This window comes from Salmo salar, chromosome 18 (genome assembly GCF_965601325.2).
Source record: "Salmo salar chromosome 18, fSalSal1, whole genome shotgun sequence".
Lineage (NCBI taxonomy): Eukaryota > Metazoa > Chordata > Actinopteri > Salmoniformes > Salmonidae > Salmo > Salmo salar.
In genome coordinates, this window is record NC_138308.1 from 73,381,989 (window position 1) to 73,404,166 (window position 22,178).

Genomic DNA, 22,178 nt, shown 5'->3' on the forward strand with positions numbered 1-22,178 from the left:
GACCAACAGCTTGTGAAGCATCTTGGTCGTAAAATCCTCATGGGAATATTATTCACAATAATTAGGCTATTATAATATCACTTAAGCCATTTCCTATAGCTGGGCCTACAGTTTAATTTTACAACATCAGATTGCAGATTCAAAATTGCCCAATGAAAGACAATAAGAGTGGCAAATAGCAAGAAGAAAAACACACTTACCCAAAATATTATGTTAAATCCAAAAATAAAATATTTGATGCAGCAACTGACTTCATGGCCTTTAAAATGTTTTCCTGACATACTTGAATTTCATACAGTAGGCTTCATAGACTGATAAATATACCGGATCATAGGCTCGCAGGCGGCAGGTTCAGCTCCTCGGCGATCCAATTCTTGCAACTTGCTGTCTGCTCGGTTCATCCAAATAGAATAAACATACCGTAGCCTATCCCTCGACACAGATGTCACCCTGATAGTAAAAGTGGAATAATCCACAATCTAACACTGTAAGCAAACAAACATCAACCTATCTACTCTGCGTTTACAACTAACGGGACCTCTCGGTTGTCACCGATCAAATCGGATAATCGTTCCCACAGTTATGGCTGCGTTTTTAAAGGACTACAGCTACAACCAATCAGATGTTTGACTGTTCAATAGTGGGTTGTTCTTCCTCTTCCTGCCCTTTCTTGCTCTTCCTGCCCAATTTTAGCTCAGTCCCTAGTTACCCTAGTGGTTAATAGTGTTTGGTGGTTAAATAGTGTTTGGCCAATAACCAAAGGGTTGCTGGTTCGAATCCCTAAACCAGCAAGGTGAAGAAATCTGCCCTTAAGCAAGGCAGTGACCCCTAGGCTGCAATATTTTTTAATCCCTGGTTTACACTTGACATTTGATACCTGGGATTTTCTCCATATAAATCTGTGGTTCACTGGCCCTATGGGAGGAAAGGCTAAATTCCCGAATCAACCCCAACCCGCGCCGAGCCCCTACAAGCACCATTGTAGATCTGAAAGGATCAGATAGGTACAATATGTAAATTAGCCTATAATATAGTATGCAGTTGTAAAAAACAGTTTTGCTGCACTTCCAAATGACAAGTCTTATAACAAAAAGCCTTTTTGTGTAATGTATTCAATTGATTCTTTTTTCTAATGCTTGTATTGGATGGACTAAAAGCTCTTGAGTTGTAACACATGTAGTAAACAGGAGGACATTTTTCAAGTGTATTTTTTTATTCACCCAGAACATACCCTCGTTCATAGATTTCTCAAAACATAAAATGACCCTAATCCTTTTCTCCCAGGTCTACTAGCCGGTCTTCTAGCAGGCTTCCTACTTCAGATTCAATAAGCAATTTCGCCCTCCAGTGGCTAGGACAGGCAAATACTGTATGTGGGAGCTGGTTTCAATGCTTAGCCTGTGGCTGGCATGTGCAGCTCTCTTCCCTTGCATCTCTAAACTTCTGGATTATGACGTCATCCGTTTCACTCCTATACATCACCGTGAGAGAAGACAGCTCCAGTGGAACACAGTCGGAGCTGAAATTGAAGGAAACTAAATATTACAACTACAGTAATGTAGTTGTAGGGTCGCAAAATTCCTGTAACAAAAATCTCGGTTGGAAGACTCCCAGAATCAGGAGAGAATAAGCAGGAAATCAGGGATCCTCCATCCGGGATTTTCTAGAAAACCTGGGAATTTTGGTAAAGTTACCAAAATCTTGCAAACCTAATTACAACAATCTTGCAGAATAATATTGTCTTAGTGGATATGAAACTATACAAAGTGGATGTCTATTCTGCCCTACAAAGGCCAAACACAGGAATTACGCCAACAGTGAAACAGAAAAATTGCTTTACAGTTTTTTTGCTAGCCAGCCAATTATGTTGTAGGTAGATAAGGGATAATGATGTATCATCTCATTGTGAAGCAATTTTTATGCACATCAAACATGACCACTGATTTGACCTTAAACAACTATATGGGTCATGCAAAGGCAAAGTGCAATAGCTACAATCTAAATGTGTTTATTCAACTCTGTTGTTTTTCTGTTTGATGGAAACAGCTTGAGAGTTCCAACTACATTCCAACTATACTTAATGGTGTTATGTAGTTGTGTTTTCATGTATTGAATGTTGTTGTAGTAACCCACAAAAATGTCTTCGCCCTGAGGTAAGGACTATTTCATCACACATAACATTTATATGTAAAAATATATATATCTACAATCTAAATGTGTTTATCCAATTTTCTCGTTGTGGGTCATTGGTCAAATCAGTGGTCATGGTTGATGTGCATAAAAATGACTTCCTAATAAGATGATACATCAGTGCATTATCACTTATCTACCTACAATATATTGTATTTGTCTGCACTTTAAAGTCATTTTTTTTCAGTTTCACAGTTTGCATATTTACTGCTCTTTGTCTTTGTATGGCAGAGCGGGTAACTGCAGTCAAAACATGGTGAAAAAGTAAAAGTGCAGTAACTTCAGTTACTGCTGTTTTCCTTGGTTTTTCCTTGGGCTTTGTAGTTACTGCAAATTTCAAACTCCATTTTCTTTGAAACAGAACGTAATTGAACCAGGACACTGTCACAAGATAACACAGATACTACAAAGCTTCATTTCAGTCTTAACAACATTTTGACTGAAAGTGTAGTTACTGCATTTTGCCTTTGTAGGGCAGTATTGTCGTCAAATAGCCACACAAAGGCTACTACAGTATCTATAGCGCATACTGGACATCGAGTTCTCAACACATACCTATTTACTGATCTCTCCTCAGGTGGTATTTTCCTTGGTATAAATCCTTCTATGGACACTCCTGAATTCCCAATGTGGCAGGTACCTCTGAAATGGGATAACGATCTGGTTATAAACACGTTAAAGGTTATGTATTGGATGATCACTTCACTACCCAGTCAGCGGGCAAAACTGACTGCAATGACATCATAACTTGGGTAGTTAAGTCATCATTTACAGTGAGCTCCAAAAGTATTGGGACAGTGACACATTTTGTTATTATTTTGGCCCTATACTCCAGCACTTTGGATTTCAAATGATACAATGAATATGAGGTTAAAGTGCAGACTGTCCAATTTAATTTGAGGGTGTTTTCATCCATATCAGGTGAACCGTTTAGAAACTACAGCACTTTTTGTACATAATCCCCCTATTTTAGGGGACCAAAAGTATTGGACAAATTCACTTACGTGTATTAAAGTAGTACAGAGTTAAGTATGATATTTGTGCTTCTGTCATTTTCTCACTCATCATTACGATTCATTCAGAATTATCTGTAATCAAGGTAGCATCCACATTAATGTAGAAGTGTTAAGAAGCATATTCTGTTGTTATTTACAATAAAAGGGACTCCAAAATGACACAATACATTATTTACCGTTCATTTCTATTGGGCACAAAATAATCTGAAACACAACCAAAACAACCAGCAAAGGAATCCAACAAATTTGTAGAGTCACAGGCTAGAGTCACAGGTAGTCACTGTGTACCAGGAATAGGGAACCAAATATTTAACTTTCTATTACTTTAATAGACATATAAGTGAATTTGTCCCTATACTTTTGGAGCTCAATGTATGTTTGTGTGACGTTCCCACCTGCAGAAGGTAGCATTGAACCCTGACGGCTGTAGGATCCAGTTTGCCAGATCACCCTTGTTGAAGTCAACATAGCGGTGATAGAGCCGACACTGTGGGTCAGAGCTGGCATCAAAGCGACGGCGCTTGTAGCCATTTCGTTTGGCCAGGAAGAGGCTCCTCCTCTCGTGGCTCCTCGTGCGGCAGTGCTGGCGCTGTCTTCGCTCAGGCCGGAACCCATTGGTGGCAGCCGTTGTCTGGGAGCGAAGCGGCCTAGCCCGGTACACCACCAGCAGGGGCTCGCTGAGGGAGCCGCCCCCAAGGCAGTAGAGGCTCTGGGTCAGGGCCTCGTGAAGCACCAGGCTCCCACTCTCGTCCGTGTAGCGCAGCTGGAAGCCCACCACATCCAGAGGCTTGGAGGAGAACATGAAGGGGGACACGTCGAACACGTCGTAGCCAGACGGGGGTAGCTGATCCAGGGTCAGGATCCTCTCCTCGAGGGGAGGGCTCACGCTTAGGCCACTCACCCCCCGGGTAAGGCTGTGCAGGGCCACCGTGACACTGAGGGGGTCGGGGTGTAGGGTCTTGCGGAGCAGGACGAGCTCAGCCACGGCCATGGAAGGCTTCAGGTGGGAGACGTTGAACCAGATCCATCCTGGGGGGGCATGCAGTGGGCCTGCTTGGTCCAAGGAACATAAAGAGAGATAATGTTAATCAATCTAGTTGATTGCATCCAAAGTTGGCCCACAGCACAGAACACACAAAACACAGGCATCAATTAACAACATCACATACACAACTTTCCTTGAACAACTATGGTATAATAAAGCTGATATTAGCTAACTGCAAGCTAGAATTGTTTTCAGGACTAAGAGGACTTTCACTAGTTAATAAGACATTAAACATACTGTTCAAATTCCATATGAGGACCAATCAATGTCAGGAAAATATCTTATTTACGGTATAACGGTTTCAAGTTAGGCTCCTACCCAGGACACTCCGGAAACTCTGCACCAGTGTTCCATCAGAGCTTCCCAAGTCTCTGGCCTCTTGTGTGTCCAGAAGCTGATAGACCTGTCTCATGTAGGGGTGTGGTTTGGCCTGATGGGGTGCAGACAGCTTATTGATGTGCAGCATCTCCAGAATGGCTTTGCCCAGCTCCTTATTCTCCTCCATGGAACCTTCCAGGTCATCTGTGAGCAATAAGCCCCAGGCACAATTCAGCAGGAGAAGGAACAGCATGGCATGTAAGCACCTCAAACAGCCAGGTCAACAATCAAACCTTGGATTCAGCGGTTGGCTAATCCACCTAAAAAGCAAATTTGAACCTCCGATAAAAAAAAAATCCAACTTCACAAACAGACTTTGGGGATGAGCCGATGTCTTATTGTCCTCTTGTCTGATCCCAGAATGGTGAGAAACGGCCAAGCCTCAATCTCATGCCCCAGAAGGACAGAAAGGACCGAAAGGCGGGTCGCTCACTAATTGGGTTGTTAGAACTCCAGGAACCGTCAGAACTTTGTGAAAGCAATTAGGGATCACACAGAGAACCTCTGGAATGTCACACTCCATTTGACAAGCATCATTATAGTGACTGTTTCTGCAATGGGGGCTGAGTACAACATTGTTCCCCCGTTTGGTTTTGTAATTAAAAAGCACTGAGATTTTCAGTTGCTGCTGATGTAAAAGTATGATCAAATATTGGATATCGTATAATTTTATTCTAGAGACCAAATTATTTTTTTGCAGCACAATGGGTTGCATAAATTGTCAGATATCCTAACCAGAATATAGTTTTAGTCCACCCTAAAAACTGTGGGAACGTTCCACAGAAAAGACAAGGCATTATTGTAAGGGTCAACAAGCACTTTACATGCGATACCTCAATTGATGTTTTAAGTGTTTAGTCTTTACCCTCGCTCCACAAAAGATAACAACCGTGAGAACAAAACCTGTTCGGAGAAGATACATGTTTTTTTTTTATTAAACATTAGAAAATACTTTACAGTTGGACAGGCAGTCAAGGCCCTCGTTGGGCCCCTTAAGGAGTCTAACCAAATCACATTTTTACGAACAGACTACCCAATCAATCAGTTAATGCATTTCCAAAAGTAACACATTACACTCATTACTTATTTTACCTTACCTATGTCATTAAATAAAAGTGTCAATAGAGGGGGCTAATTCACTGGGCTCAGCCTGACAGAAGCAGATCATCAAGGTTCCCTGAACCTTCATTTCATTCAAAGATGCAGCTGTGCTCCATAGGGATGCTCTAACCTTACAGACAGACAAACACGTTCTACGTAATGATTCCACCCTTATGACTACCATTAACAAAAAAAATGTATCTAAACACCCCAAATCTGTGGTAGAAACGGAATTTCCTTTGGGGGGGTGCCAACTAAAACTTCCTAAAGAAGTTAATAAAAAGCTTTAGTACCAGCTTGCTAACAAATCACTAATCTGTTTTATATTAACTGGCTGATGAAGGATTCATTTGGTGCCTCAGTGCTCTGGAGGTGGGTGTTGCCGGGTGTTGCCGGGCGGGGCCGAAAGGCTATCTGTTACTACCCTGTGTGTATGTGCATGCATGTGTGAGTGCGTGCGTGTGCACTCATCTATGTGTATATGTCAGCATCAGGAGTTAAAGCTGGTTCCACGTATGTACATCTTACACAAACTGAACATCCTAATGGGCCTCAGAGAGCAACAAACCGTTTCTCAGGGACTGAGCTAGCTAAATAACTGTTTTGGCACATAACTCCTTTTAGATTTAAACTTCTGGATACACGTAACAGATTTTCTGTTACAGTTTCTAGGAAGAATTTTAGAAAAGTTAGAGCTCATGTTACATGGAAAAATACACTCTTAGAAAAAAGGGTTCCAAAAGGGTTCTTCGGCTGTCCACACAGGAGAACCATTTTTGGTTCCATGTAGAACCATTTTTGGTTCCATGTAGAACCATGGAACCAAAAATGGTTCTACCTGGAACCAAAAAGGGTTCTTCAAAGAGTTATCCTATGGGGACAGCCGAAGAACCCTTTTAGGTTCTAGATAGCGCCTTTTTTTATTTAAGAGTATATAAGAGTCAGGGTTAGACATAGAAAAAGTGAGACAGGGCCTCCAGAGTGGCGCAGCGGTCTAAGGCACTACATTGCAGTGCTAGAGGTGTTACTACAGACCTGGGTTCATTCCCGGGCTGTGCCACAATTTGCACAGCGTCATCCGGGTTAGGGGAGGGTTTGGACGGTGGGGCTTTACTTGGCTCATTGTGCTCTAGTGACTCCTTGTGGTGGGCTGGGTGCCAGCTGAATGACCCCGGTTGCCAGATGAATGGTTTTTCCTCTGACACATTGGTGCGGCTGGCAGTTGTTAAGGAGCACGGTTAGGCGGGTCATGTTTCGGAGGACGCATGACTCCACCTTTGCCTCTCCGAGCCCGTTGCAGTGATGAGACAAGATTGAAAATTGTGGTAAAAAAAGTATTATTAAATAGAAATAGTGCGATTGAATGTAGGATGTAAAGCGTAACAAATATTTAATATCCTTTGTCAATTATATTTCTATATGGGTTAAATCATGGTGAGGGTCAGAGTGGTGAACAGTAGATTACACAGTGTTTGGTTAATATCTGACACACAGGTCAAATGTTATTCCAAACTAGGCTTTGGTGAAGTTGGGTGTCACTGTGACGAAGTGCATTGATGGATGCTTAGCTTGGACTGAGGGTTGTGGCTAGAAGGGTTACAGCTTACGTCAAAGTGATTTCAAACTCCCGAGACAGTTGGGACTAGGGAGAGTGTTCAGAATCCTTCAATTTTGATCAAAGCATTTAATTTTTTTCACAAAAATGTAGACGTTAATGCCGTAGTTGTACATTTTCGGTGAAAATCATTACAATCACCGCACTTTAGCGCTCACCCTGATATTGGCTTACCCATTGGTCACAGATGTCATTTCAATGTACAGTACCAGTCAAAAGTTTAGACACACCTACTCATTCAAGGGTTTTTCTTTATTTTGACTATTTTCTACATTGTAGAATAATAGTGAAGACATCAAAACTATGAAATAACCCATATGGAATCATGTAGTAACCAAACAAGTATTAAACAAATGAAAATCTATTTTATATTTGACATTCTTCAAAGTAGCCACCCTTTGCCTTGATGACAGCTTTGCACACTCTTGGCATTCTCTCAACCAGCTTCATGAGGTAGTCAACTGGAATGCATTTCAATTAACAGGTGTGCCTTGTTAAAAGTTAATTTGTGGATTTTCTTTCCTTCTTAGCGCATTTGAGCCAATCAGTTGTGTTGTGACAAGGTAGGGTTGGTATATAGAAGATAGCCCTATTTAGTAAAAGACCAAGTCCATATTTTGGCAAGAACAGCTCAAATAAGCTAAATGAATTGACAGTCCATCATTACTTTAAGACACGAAGGTCATTCAATACGAAACATTTCAAGAACTTTGAAAGTTTCTTCCAATATAGTCGCAAAAACCATCAAGCGCTATGATGAAACTGACTCTCATGAGGACTGCCACAGGCAAGGAAGATACAGAGTTACCTTTGCTGCAGAGGATAACTTCATTAGAGTTAACTGCACCTCAGATTGCAGCCCAAATAAGTTAAAGTAACAGACACATCTCAACATCAACTGTTCAGAGGAGACTGCGTGAATCAGGCCTTCATGGTTGAATTGCTGCAAAGAAACCACTACTAAAGGTCACCAATAATAAGAAGAGACTTGCTTGGGCCAAGAAACACGAGCAATGGACATTAGACCGGTGGAAATCTGTCCTTTGGTCTGATGAGTCCAAATTTGAGATTTTTGGTTCAAACCGCCGTGTCTTTCTGAGACGCAAACTAGGTGAACGGATGATCTCCGCATGTGTGGTTCCCACCGTGAAGCATGGAGGAGGAGGTGTGATGGTGTGGGGGTGCTTTGCTGGTGATACTGTTGTGATTTAGTTAGAATTCAAGGCACACTTAACCAGCATGGCTACCACAGCATTCTGCAGTGATACGCCATCCCATCTGGTTTGCGCTTAGTGGGACTATCAATTGTTTTTCAACAGGACAATGACCTAACACACCTCCAGGCTGTGTAAGGGCTATTTGACCAAGAAGGAGATTGATGGAGTGCTACATCAGATGACTTGGCCTCCACAATCACCCAACCTCAACCCAATTGAGATGGTTTGGGATGCGTTGGACCGCAGAGTAAAGGAAAAGCAGCCAACAAGTGCTCAGCATATGTGGGTACTCCTTCAAGACCATTGGAAAAGCATTCCAGGTGAAGCTGGTTGAGCCAAGAGTGTGCAAAGCTGTCATCAAGGCAAAGGCTACTTTGAAGAATAGAATACTACTACTTTGAAATATAGAATATATTTTGATTTGTTAAACACTTCTTTGGTTACTACATGATTTTATATGTGTTATTTCATAGTTTTGATGTGTTCACTATGATTCTACAATGTAGAAAATAGTAAAAATAAAGAAAAACCCTTGAATGAGTAGCTGTGTCCAAACTTTTGACTGGTACTGTATAGTTTTGAGTTACATTTGGTTGAGTTGTCAACTAACGTGAATTCAACGTGAAACCAACCAAAGATGTCACCATGTCATCCCTTACAAAAAAAGATTGCAGTTTTGAAACTGCATTAACTGCAGTCCACTGTGGTATTTTGAATGCAATAATTGCAGAATAACTGCAGTGTACTGAAAATCATTTTTGCTATGGTAAGGCCTATTGAAAAACCTGGTCTCAAGTCATACATTATTACTGTAGTGAGGAAGACCTGTAGTTGTTTGCTCATCTATCTGTATGGGAGAACAAGACAGTGGTTCAGAAAAAGCTTTCCAAAAAGCCCAAGTGTTTTCTCTGGATGGAACACATTCTCAGGCGGCATCTGTGCATAGATTAGGAGTAGGTTAGCCGACCTGCAAAGCAAGCTTTTAAAAGATTGGAGGTGTTGTTTCATACTTCTAGATGTTATCATCGTTCTATAATTACGAAAGGCCACGAAAATAAACTTACGGGGGTAGTGAAAGAGGAAATGGGAGCGACACAAACACAGATAAACTACAAAAAAATACTCAGAAGATGTTTTTCCAGCTTGTTTTGTGTGTGTGGTCATAATCAGATCTGAAATATTAGTCCACCTCAGCCCCACTCCCAGTATATAATGACAAAGATCTTAGTAGATAAACTACAAAATATGCTCAGAAGATGTTTTTCTTGCCTGTTTTTTTGTGTGTGTGGTGATAATCAGATGTGAAATATTATTGTCTCTCAGCCCACTCCTAGTATATAATGACAAAGGTCTTGGTCTAAGCACACAGCACTAGGAGCACTTATAGGAACCCTTTGATCTGAGCTCTCAGTGTTTGTCTTTGGTTCTTTCCGCTCTGTTTAGTCTCTTCCCTTTTTGGTCAGCCTTCTTCTTCTCAACCTTCCCTCGAAGGGGGACCACCCCCCCCCCCCCCCCCCCCCCCCATGAACGCACGCACAGGCTTGTTTTCCCTCCCTCCTTCCTCTCTCCTTTTTCTCTCTCTCTCTCTCTCTTCGTGGGGTGTGGATTGACATTTAGGAGTGAGCAAGGTTCTCTGTCAATTAGACAGTTGCTGTGGGAAGCAGAGAGGAGTGCATGAACAGAAGGAGCTCCTGGTGGGAAAATGAGGGAGAAGGAGCCGTGAACTAATAAGGTAAGGGCATGTCAGTCAGTCTGTCTTGCTGTTGGCTTTACTGGTTGGCAGTCAATACAGGTTTATTTTTATTTGTCCCCTTAGGGCAATCAGCATGTGGAGGAGTTCCGAAAAGTTGATGAGATGTGAGTTTCCTTACTAAAAGACAAAGTTGTGATCTGTAGTGGTCTGGCTTGTCATTTCAAGTTTTTATAGTGGGAAACATTTCAGGAAAAGAAAGGGAAGGGCGAGGTGTATAAAACAAACAAGGTTGGTCCACTGGATTTGTTATCAATCCGGTCTCTGATCAGTTGTGTAAAGGAAGGATGGTATGTATGATGGTTCTTCAAGCTATCAGGAGATCAGGAATGACCCCCCCCCCCCCCCCCCACACACACACACATCTAAAAAGCACACTCAAACCCTTCTAAAAGAATGTGTTGTTTTCGTGAGAAAGCTGCCTCTTAAAGCAACAACAAACATCACAATAAAGTGGTTGTGCAAACCTAAAGTCAGTACATGAGTCTAGGCTAGGACATTAGTTGTTGGACTCTAGTCTTTCATGCGGTTCTCTTACTGCACAGTCCTCTTCAGACATGTTATTGTGTGCCCTAGTTAAGACAGAGAGATGGCTGTGAGTCTTCAGCGGTTGTACACTGCATGACCTTCACGTTCTTCACAATACAGTGAGCTTGAAATTTGACTGTCAAGTATGTTTTGCGTGTCACTTTTCCAGGAGTTCGTCACGGACCACTTACGTGAGTCATCTTGACTGAGCTCAGTAGTTATATTGCAAATGTTCAAAGACACTCAAAAAAATGTCCTGAAGCATTTTAATGAAACGTGTTGGCAGTTCTGTTTCCGTTCTGTTTTTGAAGTCAAATATATGAAGACACATCACTCCTACATTTCCTCCCTTTGTATCAACCTCATGGACTGGGACTTAGTAAACTCCTCTCTCTTGTCATAAGAAGTCTGGGACACATCATAACTTGGCTGTTGGATGAATATGCTGGCTGGCTGGCTGCCAAATACAGGACTCCTTCTTTTCTCTCTCTTGCTCTCTCTCTCTATCTCTTCTCTCTCTCTCTCTCTCTCTCTATCTCTTCTCTCTCTCTCTCTCTCTCTCTCTCTCTCTCTCTCTCTCCCGCTCTCTCTCTCGCTCTCTCTCTCTGACTCCTCTTTCTTTGGAAATTGCTGGCTGCTCAGGAGCCTGTCATTATTGAGATGAGACGCAGTGCAGCGCCGCTTGGCTGTTGAGCGGAGGCAGCTGATCACCAGGCATTCCCAGCTGTGGAGAAGACCCGCTTGTCAAAGGGAAGCGCTACATTCCCATCTCTGCAAGACCCAAATTATATACTCAGTTGAACACTGAGAACTGGCCACGGAAGTGATAGTTTGTGTCAACTTCTCTTTGAAGAGGTACAGTGGTGATGACTTTGATCTTGGCGACATGGATTCTACGGAGTTCGGACGCTTGATTCTAAAGATTTAGTAACTACAGCTTGGTCTTATACTAAATCAGTAAGGGATCTATTTGATAGCATGATTCCGTTTGACATCACGAGATCCCTCTAGATTGAAATAAACATACTGTATCTACAGACATTCCACCTAAATGTTTGCCTCAAAACCCATATCATGCAGCCCCTGTCAAAACGAATCCTGATTTTACAGTCAGGCCTGGTATGCTGTCCTGTGTCCTCCCAATCTGACCCCCCACCAATCAGGTACCGGAACTGTGTTACGTCAGTGAGCATTCAGGAGGGCACAGGCCACCAACCTAGCATGCTCTGGGATATGTCAGTCGTAGGATCACATGACCAGTCCAGTATCACATGACACAATTCAACTCACACAATCATGTAAACACAGAGATATGCACGCACACAATCACAAATATGAGTAAAACCGTCTCCTCCCCAATGTACAAATAAAAAAGCATGGGACAACTCTCATCATGCCTGGCCTTACAGGCCTCATTTCACAAATCAATGTCCATTCCCAGGTCTAATGACCTCTAACTGGCCTGGTACAGTTCTGCTTGGGAATAACCCTGTCCCATATCCAGCCTCCTGCAAAACATTACTGGATAAAAATCAGTTTATTTCAGAATGAATACCAGTTTCATTGATGAAAGCAGACACACATGAACCGATGCCAGGTCGTACTTCAGTTTCAGTTGGAAAAAAAGTCAATCTAATTTTGAGACCTTACGTTGGACTGACACAGAGCGGATGTCTGGGCTGTGCTATGACGGGCATAGAGAGCTGAGAGCTTGAGGTGATGACAGAGGGATTGCATCACACCCCTGGGGGACAGCAAAATTCAACTCTTAGGGGCCATTTCCAGGGCCATCCTGGATTTGATGCTTTGCAGACACACACCTGTATGTCTTAAATAGACTTGTGGACATGTGTTTTCATTCTGGTTGGTATAGGATAACATTTGTATCAGAGATACTGGCTATTTTTCTGTCCCAACAATCAAATGATTTAACTGTCTTCAACCGTAATTGACTGACTTTTATTAGGCCTCCATTATCTCACCGTTGTGCGACTGCTTTTAAGATAACTTGCCACTGTAAAAACACAACAGATTCCAACTGAACTGCAAGTGAAGCTTCAACCAGAGCTGTCAAGCTCCTTCCTCAAACTATAATCACAAACAAAGAACAGGGAAAAAAAGCTGCATGCTTCAGTTGGTTAAGAGGGTCACAGACCCAGTTGGAGTTGTACTGCAGTTAGAAGTTTGACAAATGAATTTCTGTGTGACTGACGTCAACAAAAAGCCATTCCGCCCCATTATTATGTGTTTTTCTTAGCCCACACAGGCTCCTTTCAACACTGGTGCATTGAACATGCTCCAAACCTCCCTGTGAATGCCTCCAACCGAGGTTAACCTTATAATCAGAGTCAGGGTTGGTAAAAACGTGTCGCGTCTTGCTCTCAGTACAATGCCAGTGGTTTACGCTGCTGGTAAGATCATGTTCAAGGAGTTTTGAGGGGTAAACAGTGTCAGAAATTTGTGAGAAGCTTACTTCAGATTGGTGTCTCTTATTTTTTTTTGTAAAGCCTCAAACCACTGGGCGCAGGCGTCAGTTCAACGTCTAGTTTCGATTTACATTTGGTTGAGTTGTGAATTCAACATGAAATCAACCAAAAATGTTACCCCATCATTGGATTTAGGTTAAACGTTGGGTGAAAAAAAAGACGATATTCCTTTACATTGATGACTTTTTGTAAATCCAATCAGTTTTCCACGTTGAGTCAATGTCATCACATAGATCTTTTTAGTTGAAATGACGTGGAAACAACGTTGATTCAACCAGTTTTTGCCCAGTGGGGAAGGCACTTGAATACACAATACTATATTTAGCCCTTTATTATCCACTGAATCCCTTTGAGTTAGTCTGTTGTTTAGGAAATACCATTGGCATTGTTGGTCTGTTTGGTTTGGTGTCACATATATTTGGGTTCACTGGAAGGACTTACAGTAATGAAAGTCAGGTGAATAAGTTCTTCTTTGGCTTTAACCTACATAAATATCAGTGACCACTGCTTCACTGACCCAGTGAGCAGGAACAAGCTAGCGAAGTGAGCAAGATTGTCTTAACTGCACATTCCAGCTGGTGATTTGTGTGTTAATATGTAAGTGAGGGGGATGCCAGGTCTCGACATAAAGATGTTGGCTATGTGAATGTTGAGAGAAGACCAAAGTCCAGAGTAAAGAGAGTAGATCAAACTGTCTCAGAGAGATAGCAGCTAATCCACCACTGTCTCTCTCCCATCAGCATGTAAACACACAAGCACTATTCTCAGCACATAACAGGTGATATTCCACACCATTATCAATGCAGTGAAAATAAGTCCTCCCTAATCTCACATAGCTCTGATTCTCAGAGCTTTGCCAGGGCTGTGTTCATTAGGTCACACAATGGAAAACATTTTCAAATGTTTTTAAACATTTTGCAATGGAAAATGGAAATTAACATAGTAGTCACTCCCCGTTTGTCACTTTTCTTCCGTTTAGTGCCGAATGAACAAAACCCAGGCCCAAGGAGTGATGTTTACCCTGCCGGGAGCCTCTCTTTGTGGGGATGCAGGATATAGGGGCCGGGGCAGATGGCTGGAGTGGGCGGTTAGGGATGGGAAAGGTCCCTGGTGTTAAGCTGTGCCTTTAATTTGTCCCTTTCCCCCCTTACAAATAGAGCCTAATCCTTTCCCTGTTAGGAATCTCCTTGGACAACCGGGTCGTATTCATTAGGCACCAAATAGAAGAAAATTGTCTAAAAAACAGTGAGGGGTTGTCCAATAAGAAGCGCTCATTTCCGTTTTACATTACAAAATGTTTTTCAATGTTTTCTGTTACATGCCCTAATGAATACCACCCAGTATTGGAGAGGCTCCCCTTACAGGACACAGGAAATTGCCCTTAGGGAACATCTGAGGAATCTGACTTCCTGGTCCAACCGTTTCGAGTTGAGGCCCTTTTTTTACGAAGCAAACTGGGTCTTTTAATTGCTAATAGATTGAGCTCTGACAAAAGCCAATGTACGCAGGGAAAGTGCACGCCTCCAGGAAACTGAGTTTCTCACAGTTTCAAAGGCATTACCCTAAAATGTGATGTATAGTTCCTTAGCCTTGGTGGCAGCTTGAAAAATTAGTTTGGGTCCCAAATCTGTTTGTGCTATAGTATCTTGCCAACTCCTACTGCACAAACATATCTGGGACCAGACCAAGACAGATCCATCCCCATCAGCACAGTAAATAGCCCTTTGAGTTGGCCCTGGCACTAATTCTTATTAGCTCTGGCACCAAGAAGGCTGCAGATTGGAGGGCAAGCCGTGGCTGTCCTGGGTTGGGCTGGGAGGTGGACCAGAGTGCTGTAGCCCTAGGCAGCAGAACACTTTGTCCATGTGCTAACAGCTAACGCACCAAGGAGCATCTGGAAATAAGCAGGTTGCATCAGGAAATACTGTCATTACCACCAACTGGCACTTGCCTTCAGGCTAAGGCCAAGTTCCAAGGTCTCCAGAAGGGGAGAGCAGGGAAAAGAAAAGAACACAGTCACCAGGGTTAGAATTAAAATGGCGGGTGTTAACTACAAAACACAGCCGCCTTTAAATTGTAAATTGAAAGGCTGCAACACTTACACATGTCAGTCATGCTTTGAATGGCGTATTGCAAAGGTATTGTACTATGCTTGGAAGTGGTTGGTAATGTAAGAGCAGTCTTAGATCTGAACATTTCAAAGTTCAGAGCTAAAACAGTCACTCTGTCCTAGGTGATGTTTAGTAGGGAGACAATGTTTTGAAACATTTTGAATTGGGGAGGTACAACTTGAATTTTTCCATTAAGAATGAACATTTTTGCTTTCGGTTGGAAATCAATTTTGCTACGGTATGACCTACTGAACTCCCCTGGTCTCAAGTCATACATTATTGCTGTAGTAAGGAAGGACTGCAGTTGCACCTTCAAGGAAATCATCCAGAGGAGAGGAACCCAATTGATTCATGATGTGGTCACTGTGAGCACCAGGGCAGCATCCTGAATTGCACCCTATTCTCCATATAGTACACTACTTTTGACCCATAGAGCTCTGGTCAAAAGCAGTGCATTACGTAAGGAATATGAGTCGGGTGTTGACGAGTGTAAAGCTTGATACCATTAGCCAAAAATTCAGACATATTAAACAATATTAAAACTATAGGGGAACCTTTTCACCCATATCCCCTCACATTATTATGTTCCTAGGTATCATGCATGTTTTCAGAAACAGTTACGTGACTGGTCAATATTTCAACTCTCTCAATTGTCCATGGAGGCCGAGTGATTTTCCACAAACACACCCAAATGACGTTCAGCTAGCACTATTTAGTATGCCGTTGAGCATCCCTACTCAGGTAACGGTCTAAATCACTCCTAACCGAATATGGTTAAAATAGACTAATGTTTCATGCTCTGAGATTAAGTTCTATGATGGGAAAGCAACAAAGTTAAAACTAGACCATCAGAAATCTGCTTAAGGGGGCTTCTGATGTCTCCCCACAGGCCTGGTCCTCAGTCCATCTCATACCTTCCCATAATGCTTTGCACATAGTCTTAATGGCCCTTCGTCAGATCAGCCATCTGTATTTGGCAGTGTGTGTGAGTGTGTATGTGTGGTTTCGGTCAGTGAGTTAGTGGTTAGAGTGTTCGAGAACCTCAGGTCAGTCATCATCAACATGCCCTGGAGAGACAGCCAAGTCAGTCATGTGCCAGTTGCATGGGTGGCAAAAGGGCTTCTTCCACACGGCTACTGATAGTCACACTAAACTGTCTGTTGAAAAATCATGTGCATAATGTTGATTGTCAAATTTTTCAGCTATCACCTGTCTTTCAGGGTCACGTTCTATTTTGAGACATAGACCGATAAATCGTCTGGTCTTAGCAAGTGTGTTTAGGGCTGCAGAGGATAGACCTCATTTGAGAGCAGAGCTTTTGGAGGTGCATGGTACTGGATTGCATATACAGCGCATTCGGGAAGTATTCAGACCCCTTGACATTTTCCACATTTTGTTACGTCACAGCCTTATTCTAAAATGTATTAAATTGTTTTTTTCCCTCATCAATCTACACACAATACCCCATAATGACAAAAGCAAGAACAGGTTTTTGAAATATCATATTTGCATACACCACCGTTCAAAAGTTTGGGGTCACTTAGAAGTGTTCTTGTTTTTGAAAGAAAAGCACATTTGTTGTCCATTAAAATAACATCAAATTGATCAGAAATACAGTGTAGACATTCAGTGTAGACATTCTTAATGTTGCAAAATGTTGTAAATGACTATTGTAGCACAGAAAAAAAAAATGTATGAAATGAAATGTATGCATTCACTGCTGTAAGTCGCTCTGGATAAGAGCCTCTGCTAAATGACTAAAATGTAAATGTCAGATTTTTTATGGATTTTTTATGGAATATCTAGATAGGCGTACAGAGGCCCACTATCAGCAACCATCACTCCTGTGTTCCAATGGCACGTTGTGTTAGCTAATCCAAGTTTATAATTTTAAAAGGATAATTGATCATTAGAAAACCCTTTTGCATTTATATTAGCACAGCTGAAAACTGTTGTTCTGATTAAAGAAGCAATACAACTGGTCTTCCTTAGACTAGTTGAGTATCTGGAGTTTCAGCATTTGTGGGTTCAATTACAGGCTCAAAATGACTAGAAACAAAGCACTTTCTTCTGAAACTCATCAGTCTATTCTTGTTCTGAGAAAAGGAAGGCTATTCCATGCGAGAAATTGCCAAGAAACTGTAGATCTCGTAGAACGCTGTGTACTACTCCCTTCACAGAACAGCGTAAACTGTCTCTAACCAGAATATAAAGAGGAGTGTGAGGCCCCAGTGCACAACTGAGCAAGGGGACAAGTACATTAGAGTGCCTAGTTTGAGAAACAGACACCTCACAAGTCCTCAACTGGCAGCTTTATTAAATAGTACCCGCAAAACACCAGTCTCAACGTCGACAGTGAAGAGGCGACTCCGGGACGCTGGCCTTCAAGGCAGAGTCCCTCTGTCCAGTGTCTGTGTTCTTTCGCCCATCTTAATCTTTTATTTTTATTGGCCAGTCTGAGATATGGCTTTTTCTTTGCAACTCTGCCTAGAAGGCCAGCATCTCGGAGTCGCCACTTCACTGTTGACCTTGGGACTGGTATTTTGCGATTTTTCAAACTTTTGTAATAAATGTGAGAAAACATTTCTAAAAACATGTTTTCGCTTTGTCATTATGGGGTATTGTGTGTAGATTGATAAAAAAAAAATGCTTAAAGTAACAAAATGTGGAAAAATTGAAGGGGTCTGAATACTTTCCGAATGCACTGTATGAAGAGGGGAGGAGGGAGGAAGGGAGGGAGGGAAGGAGTCATCCTACAGGAGGAGGGAGTAAAAATGACTGAAAAGGAATGAGCAAACAAAGGCATGTCTGTGACTGCAGGACCGCTTCCAAACTCAGGAAGAGAGACAGGAGAAATCCGACCCTTGGCTCGTTATGATGATTGGATTTACAGTTCACTTCCCCCAGGGCTTTTTACTACTTCCTCTTTGTTTTCTTAATAAAGATGATTTACTAAGGGGAAATCCTGTTTGCTTTGATATTGAGTTTGATAAGTCATTATTTATATATTTAGACTTTCAACTGTACGCCAGTTGTAGTTTAGCTTAATCCTTAGACCCAGAGCTAAACTCTTCTTAAAGCCACCTTCGTCAGAGCAGACAATGAGAGGCCACATAAGAGGTCAAAGTGAGTCAGCGCAATCAGTGCAATATGACACCTGTGTTAAATCAACATCACTCGCAAGAAGGACTCTTGAATTGCATCACACCGGTATTCAAATGAATAATTTGTGGCTTTGCTCATTTGCATTTTTGTTTTTAGTCAATTAAATTGGAAATGGCATGCCCGCTTCCACATGCACAAACTTAAGTCCTAAAGACAATGAGTGACTTTTGCCGGATATGTGTGTGCACTTGTGTGTGAGAGAGAGCGAGAATGTGACAGCAACTATCTATCACAGCACTAGCAGTTCATTATACTGCTAGTCAGGGAAATTAACCTTGTTTAGCCGTGTGTTCAATGATGACAGATGAGACAGGTCTCTCTCAGCCAGACCCTAGTTCAAAGCTTGTGAAGTTCCTAAGGCTCAGAGAGGATATATTTGAAGTTATCACCTCATCTTCACATGGACGTGCTGAGACACTAGCCTGGTTAAACCAGACTGAACACTCACCCTTCTGACGCTACCAGGCTACAAGAGCCACCCTAAGAACTAGCCCTTGACAGGGATTCCTGTGGTCAGCTAAAGTTCCAGTCCACAACAATTGGTTATCCGAAGGGAAGATGGGAAAATATGTCTCTCAATCATAGATGCATTATTAGCACCATTATAATTTATTCCATGCAGGGTTGTTAGTCCATGTTTATGGAGAAATACAGCAGTTCTGAAAGTATCCGGCCCCTCATCCTGTGAACCAAAGAAATGCAGTCAGGTTGTGGCCTAAAATTCTCAATGCCAGAGCATGTTGGGTAATTGTGTTGGAGACACTATCCAGATGTTTTGAGGTCAGGGAGAGGTCAAGGCTTATCCAGCTCATTCTTTTAATTCTTCTAATCCATGAGTGTATTACAGGGACACTATCATCTTATATGCTCTTACCAACACGGCTCTTGTTGCCAAGTTGATTCCACAAAGTGGTACTACTTGTAAGAGGACCTTATCCTTACATTTCATTGTCATTATTTGGCTCTGTTCAAACTCTAAACAGAGAAGAAACGGTAGACATTATCCTGAGTACCACAGGTACAGAAAGCTCTTTCTCAGGAACTGTGTTGGCTTTCTTGGAGGACTCCACGACAATATTCCAGCTGGAGAATCTCTGACAATATCCAGCTGGAGAATCTCTGACAATATCCAACTGGAGAATCTCTGACAATATCCAGCTGGAGAATCTCTGACAATATCCAACTGGAGAATCTCTGACAATATCCAACTGGAGAATCTCTGACAATATCCAGCTGGAGAATCTCTGACACAGGAAATCACTCTAACTCCTCCTACGCTCGTTGCTAAGCAGAAGGAGACAGGCAAGATGCCAAATACAAGCTTTTGTCAAAGACCTGTGACCAATTAGACATTGTGAGCAACGGTCTCAAATGAAGGACACCCTTGTTCCTCACATGAGAAAACAGCTAAGGTATACTGCTGATTAACTCAGAAACAGCAAACTATCCCTTCCTGGAATGAAATGGATGACATCATTTTGAACTGATGATGGACATGGTGGACACTAGACAACTGTGTCATTTTCCCTACAAAACGGCCTCACAAATAGCATGATATAATGTATTATATGTAAACATCTTTATACACTATTTGCAATAGTGATCTCCTTGACAAATTGTCTAGTAATCTGATACACTGTGTTTTTAGATGTTTTTGAAAGCATATTTTCCATTACCATTGCACATTAGTTCAGGAGTTACTGACTAACAAAATATTTGTATTTTTCAGCCCCTCCACTACAAGTGAAGCAGTCACTACCATAGAGGAGGATAACCACAAACTCCTAAGAAAATCTGTCACATCCACGTCTGCACAGTGGTCAACAGAACAACCAACTCACAATTAATAACTCAAACTGTCTCCACTTTGCTTTGGTACCCATTCCATGAAGAAGCAGGAGACAGGCTTCCACTGAATCAGGGACAGTGATGGGTTTACAAAGAGGGGCACTGCGATGGGCACTTCCCTGGCTGCTGCTGCTAGTCGTGGCTGGAGGGTCACACGGCTCCCTGGTGAAGACTAACCTAGGGTTGAGGGTGAAGAGGGGCCAGTCGGCCTACCTGCAGGAGGGGGACCTGCAGTTCCACATCCCCCGGGTGAAGGACGCCTGCAAGGTGGAGGTGGTGCTCAACGAGCCAATTACGCAGAGGGTGGGGACGCTGACACCTCAGGTAATGTAACTGGCTTCTTTGTAGCAGATCAACAGGTGGGTACCATTGCTTTTCCAGTTGTAAGTTGAATACTCATCTAAGATTGGATGATAGGAGACAAGCCCACATGTCCTACCTGTTACAACTGGAACAAAAGTCTGAACAACCTTTTACTATCCAGGAAAAGGGTTAGTGACAGACAACTGCCCTGGGGTAAACCTGGCAGTAAAATGCTAATGACAGTGTGTCACTGGCATGTTTCTCCTCCATAATGAGAATCCCTGACAACGCTTAACACATTGTCCTAATTGCTGATCATAAAAACAGACCATAAAGCTGTTATATTAGGAGGTTTAGGTACAAGGGGCCAGGGGGATTGTGATACAGTATGTACCATGTTATGTTTCTTAAGCAGTTCTTCAATAGGCTCTAGGCCAGGGCCAGCTCTAGCCTTTTGGGGGCCCTAAGAGAGATTTGGTTGGGGAGCCCCCCTTACAAGTGGGCAAAATGTTTTAGTGCCCACCCCCCTCCCCCCTTCTCATGATGACAGAGAGATACATTTACTTTTTAAAGTTAATTTCCTGAAATTCTACAAATTTTGCCATCGGTCGTAGAGAACATGTACCAGTTTTAGAGCAATTTTTTTGCAGTTCTACACATTTTACCATGGGCCAGAAAGAAAATAATTATATTTTATAACGCATTTCATGCAATTCTACTCATTCTGCCGTGGGGCAGAAATATATTTAGCCGTTTTAAAGCAAGTTTTCTGCAGTTCTACACATTTTGCCATGGGAGAGATAGAAGTCATGTAATTCTACTAATTTTGCTATTGAGCAGGGAGAAAATTGAGATATTTTTTATACATTTCATGCAATTCTACTCCTTTTACCATTGGGCAGAGATACTGTTTTTTGTTTTAAAGCTAATTTCCTGCAATTCTACACATTTTGCCATGACTTATTCCATGTTAATGATATCTGAGTGAGAGTGACTAACAAAATAAATGGGAGCCCCCTGGAAGTCAGGGCACCTGGGCACCTGCCCCGGTCGGTATTTGGCCATGATTACTACAAGTAGATAACTGGCTAGACTAACCATCCAATCTAAAAATTGTTAAATGACATGGCTAACTGAGTGACTGTCAGTGCTGCTGCACAAACACATTTTTTACTTGCACCTTGTGTATTTTACTATTCCAACACTCCAGGGGCTCTAAGCGACAACTTATGTCCTGCTCTAGGCCCTAGGGGCTCATTTCCTGGACTAAAAAGCACTTTCAATGGAGATTCTCTATTGACGATGGTTTTTAGTCCTAGGCTTGTCTTGGAAACCGGCCCTTAATGATTTGGGCATGAAAGTTGTTTTTTGGTTAGAAAATTCGTAGAAAATGCTAACATTAGCAATTGGTGGCAGTGGCTATAC

At 42.1% G+C, this 22,178-nt stretch overlaps 3 protein-coding genes across 6 annotated transcripts in view; 1 reads left to right on the plus strand and 2 right to left on the minus strand.

The window, feature by feature from the left end:
* The window catches only part of tspan5a (tetraspanin 5a), a 31,267-nt gene extending 30,669 nt beyond the window's left edge, over nt 1-598 (minus strand). Inside the window, exon 1 of one of the 2 annotated variants that reach the window (XM_014155798.3) lies at nt 201-598. In XM_014155798.3, coding sequence (XP_014011273.1) covers nt 201-281 — 81 coding nt within the window. In that variant the 5' untranslated portion in view covers nt 282-598. The remainder of the gene's footprint in view (nt 1-200) is intronic. The other variant, XM_014155800.3, reaches the window with a different exon arrangement.
* Nucleotides 599-3,473: 2,875 nt separating this feature from the next.
* Nucleotides 3,474-4,969, minus strand: LOC106577601 (uncharacterized). The gene is made up of 3 exons (XM_045700580.2): nt 4,570-4,969; nt 3,602-4,256; nt 3,474-3,486 (listed from the first exon to the last, which is right to left on the minus strand). Exons 1-3 carry the CDS (start codon nt 4,820-4,822, stop codon nt 3,474-3,476), a joined length of 921 nt encoding a protein of 306 aa, XP_045556536.1. The 5' UTR covers nt 4,823-4,969.
* A 5,179-nt stretch (nt 4,970-10,148) lies between these two features.
* frem1a (Fras1 related extracellular matrix 1a) overlaps nt 10,149-22,178 on the plus strand; it is a 30,255-nt gene continuing 18,225 nt past the window's right edge. For 2 of the 3 annotated variants that reach the window (XR_014381392.1, XM_014155801.3), the window contains exons 1-2: nt 10,149-10,294; nt 20,332-20,774. Coding sequence is in view for 2 of the 3 variants with exons in the window: in XM_014155801.3 (XP_014011276.1) it covers nt 20,532-20,774 (243 nt within the window). In the remaining variant the exon portion in view is untranslated. Of the gene's footprint in view, nt 10,295-10,378; nt 10,420-20,331; nt 20,775-22,178 lie in introns of all 3 variants that reach the window. The other variant, XM_014155802.3, reaches the window with a different exon arrangement.

What these genes read in the sequence shown, in the direction of transcription:
- LOC106577601 (XM_045700580.2), bottom strand. Translation starts at nt 4,822, where the DNA reads ATGCTGTTCCTTCTCCTGCTGAATTGTGCCTGGGGCTTATTGCTCACA. An exon ending in GAGTTTCCGGAGTGTCCTGG is followed by an intron (nt 4,257 to 4,569) that starts GTAGGAGCCTAA and finishes TGGACCAAGCAG; the next exon opens with GCCCACTGCATGCCCCCCCA.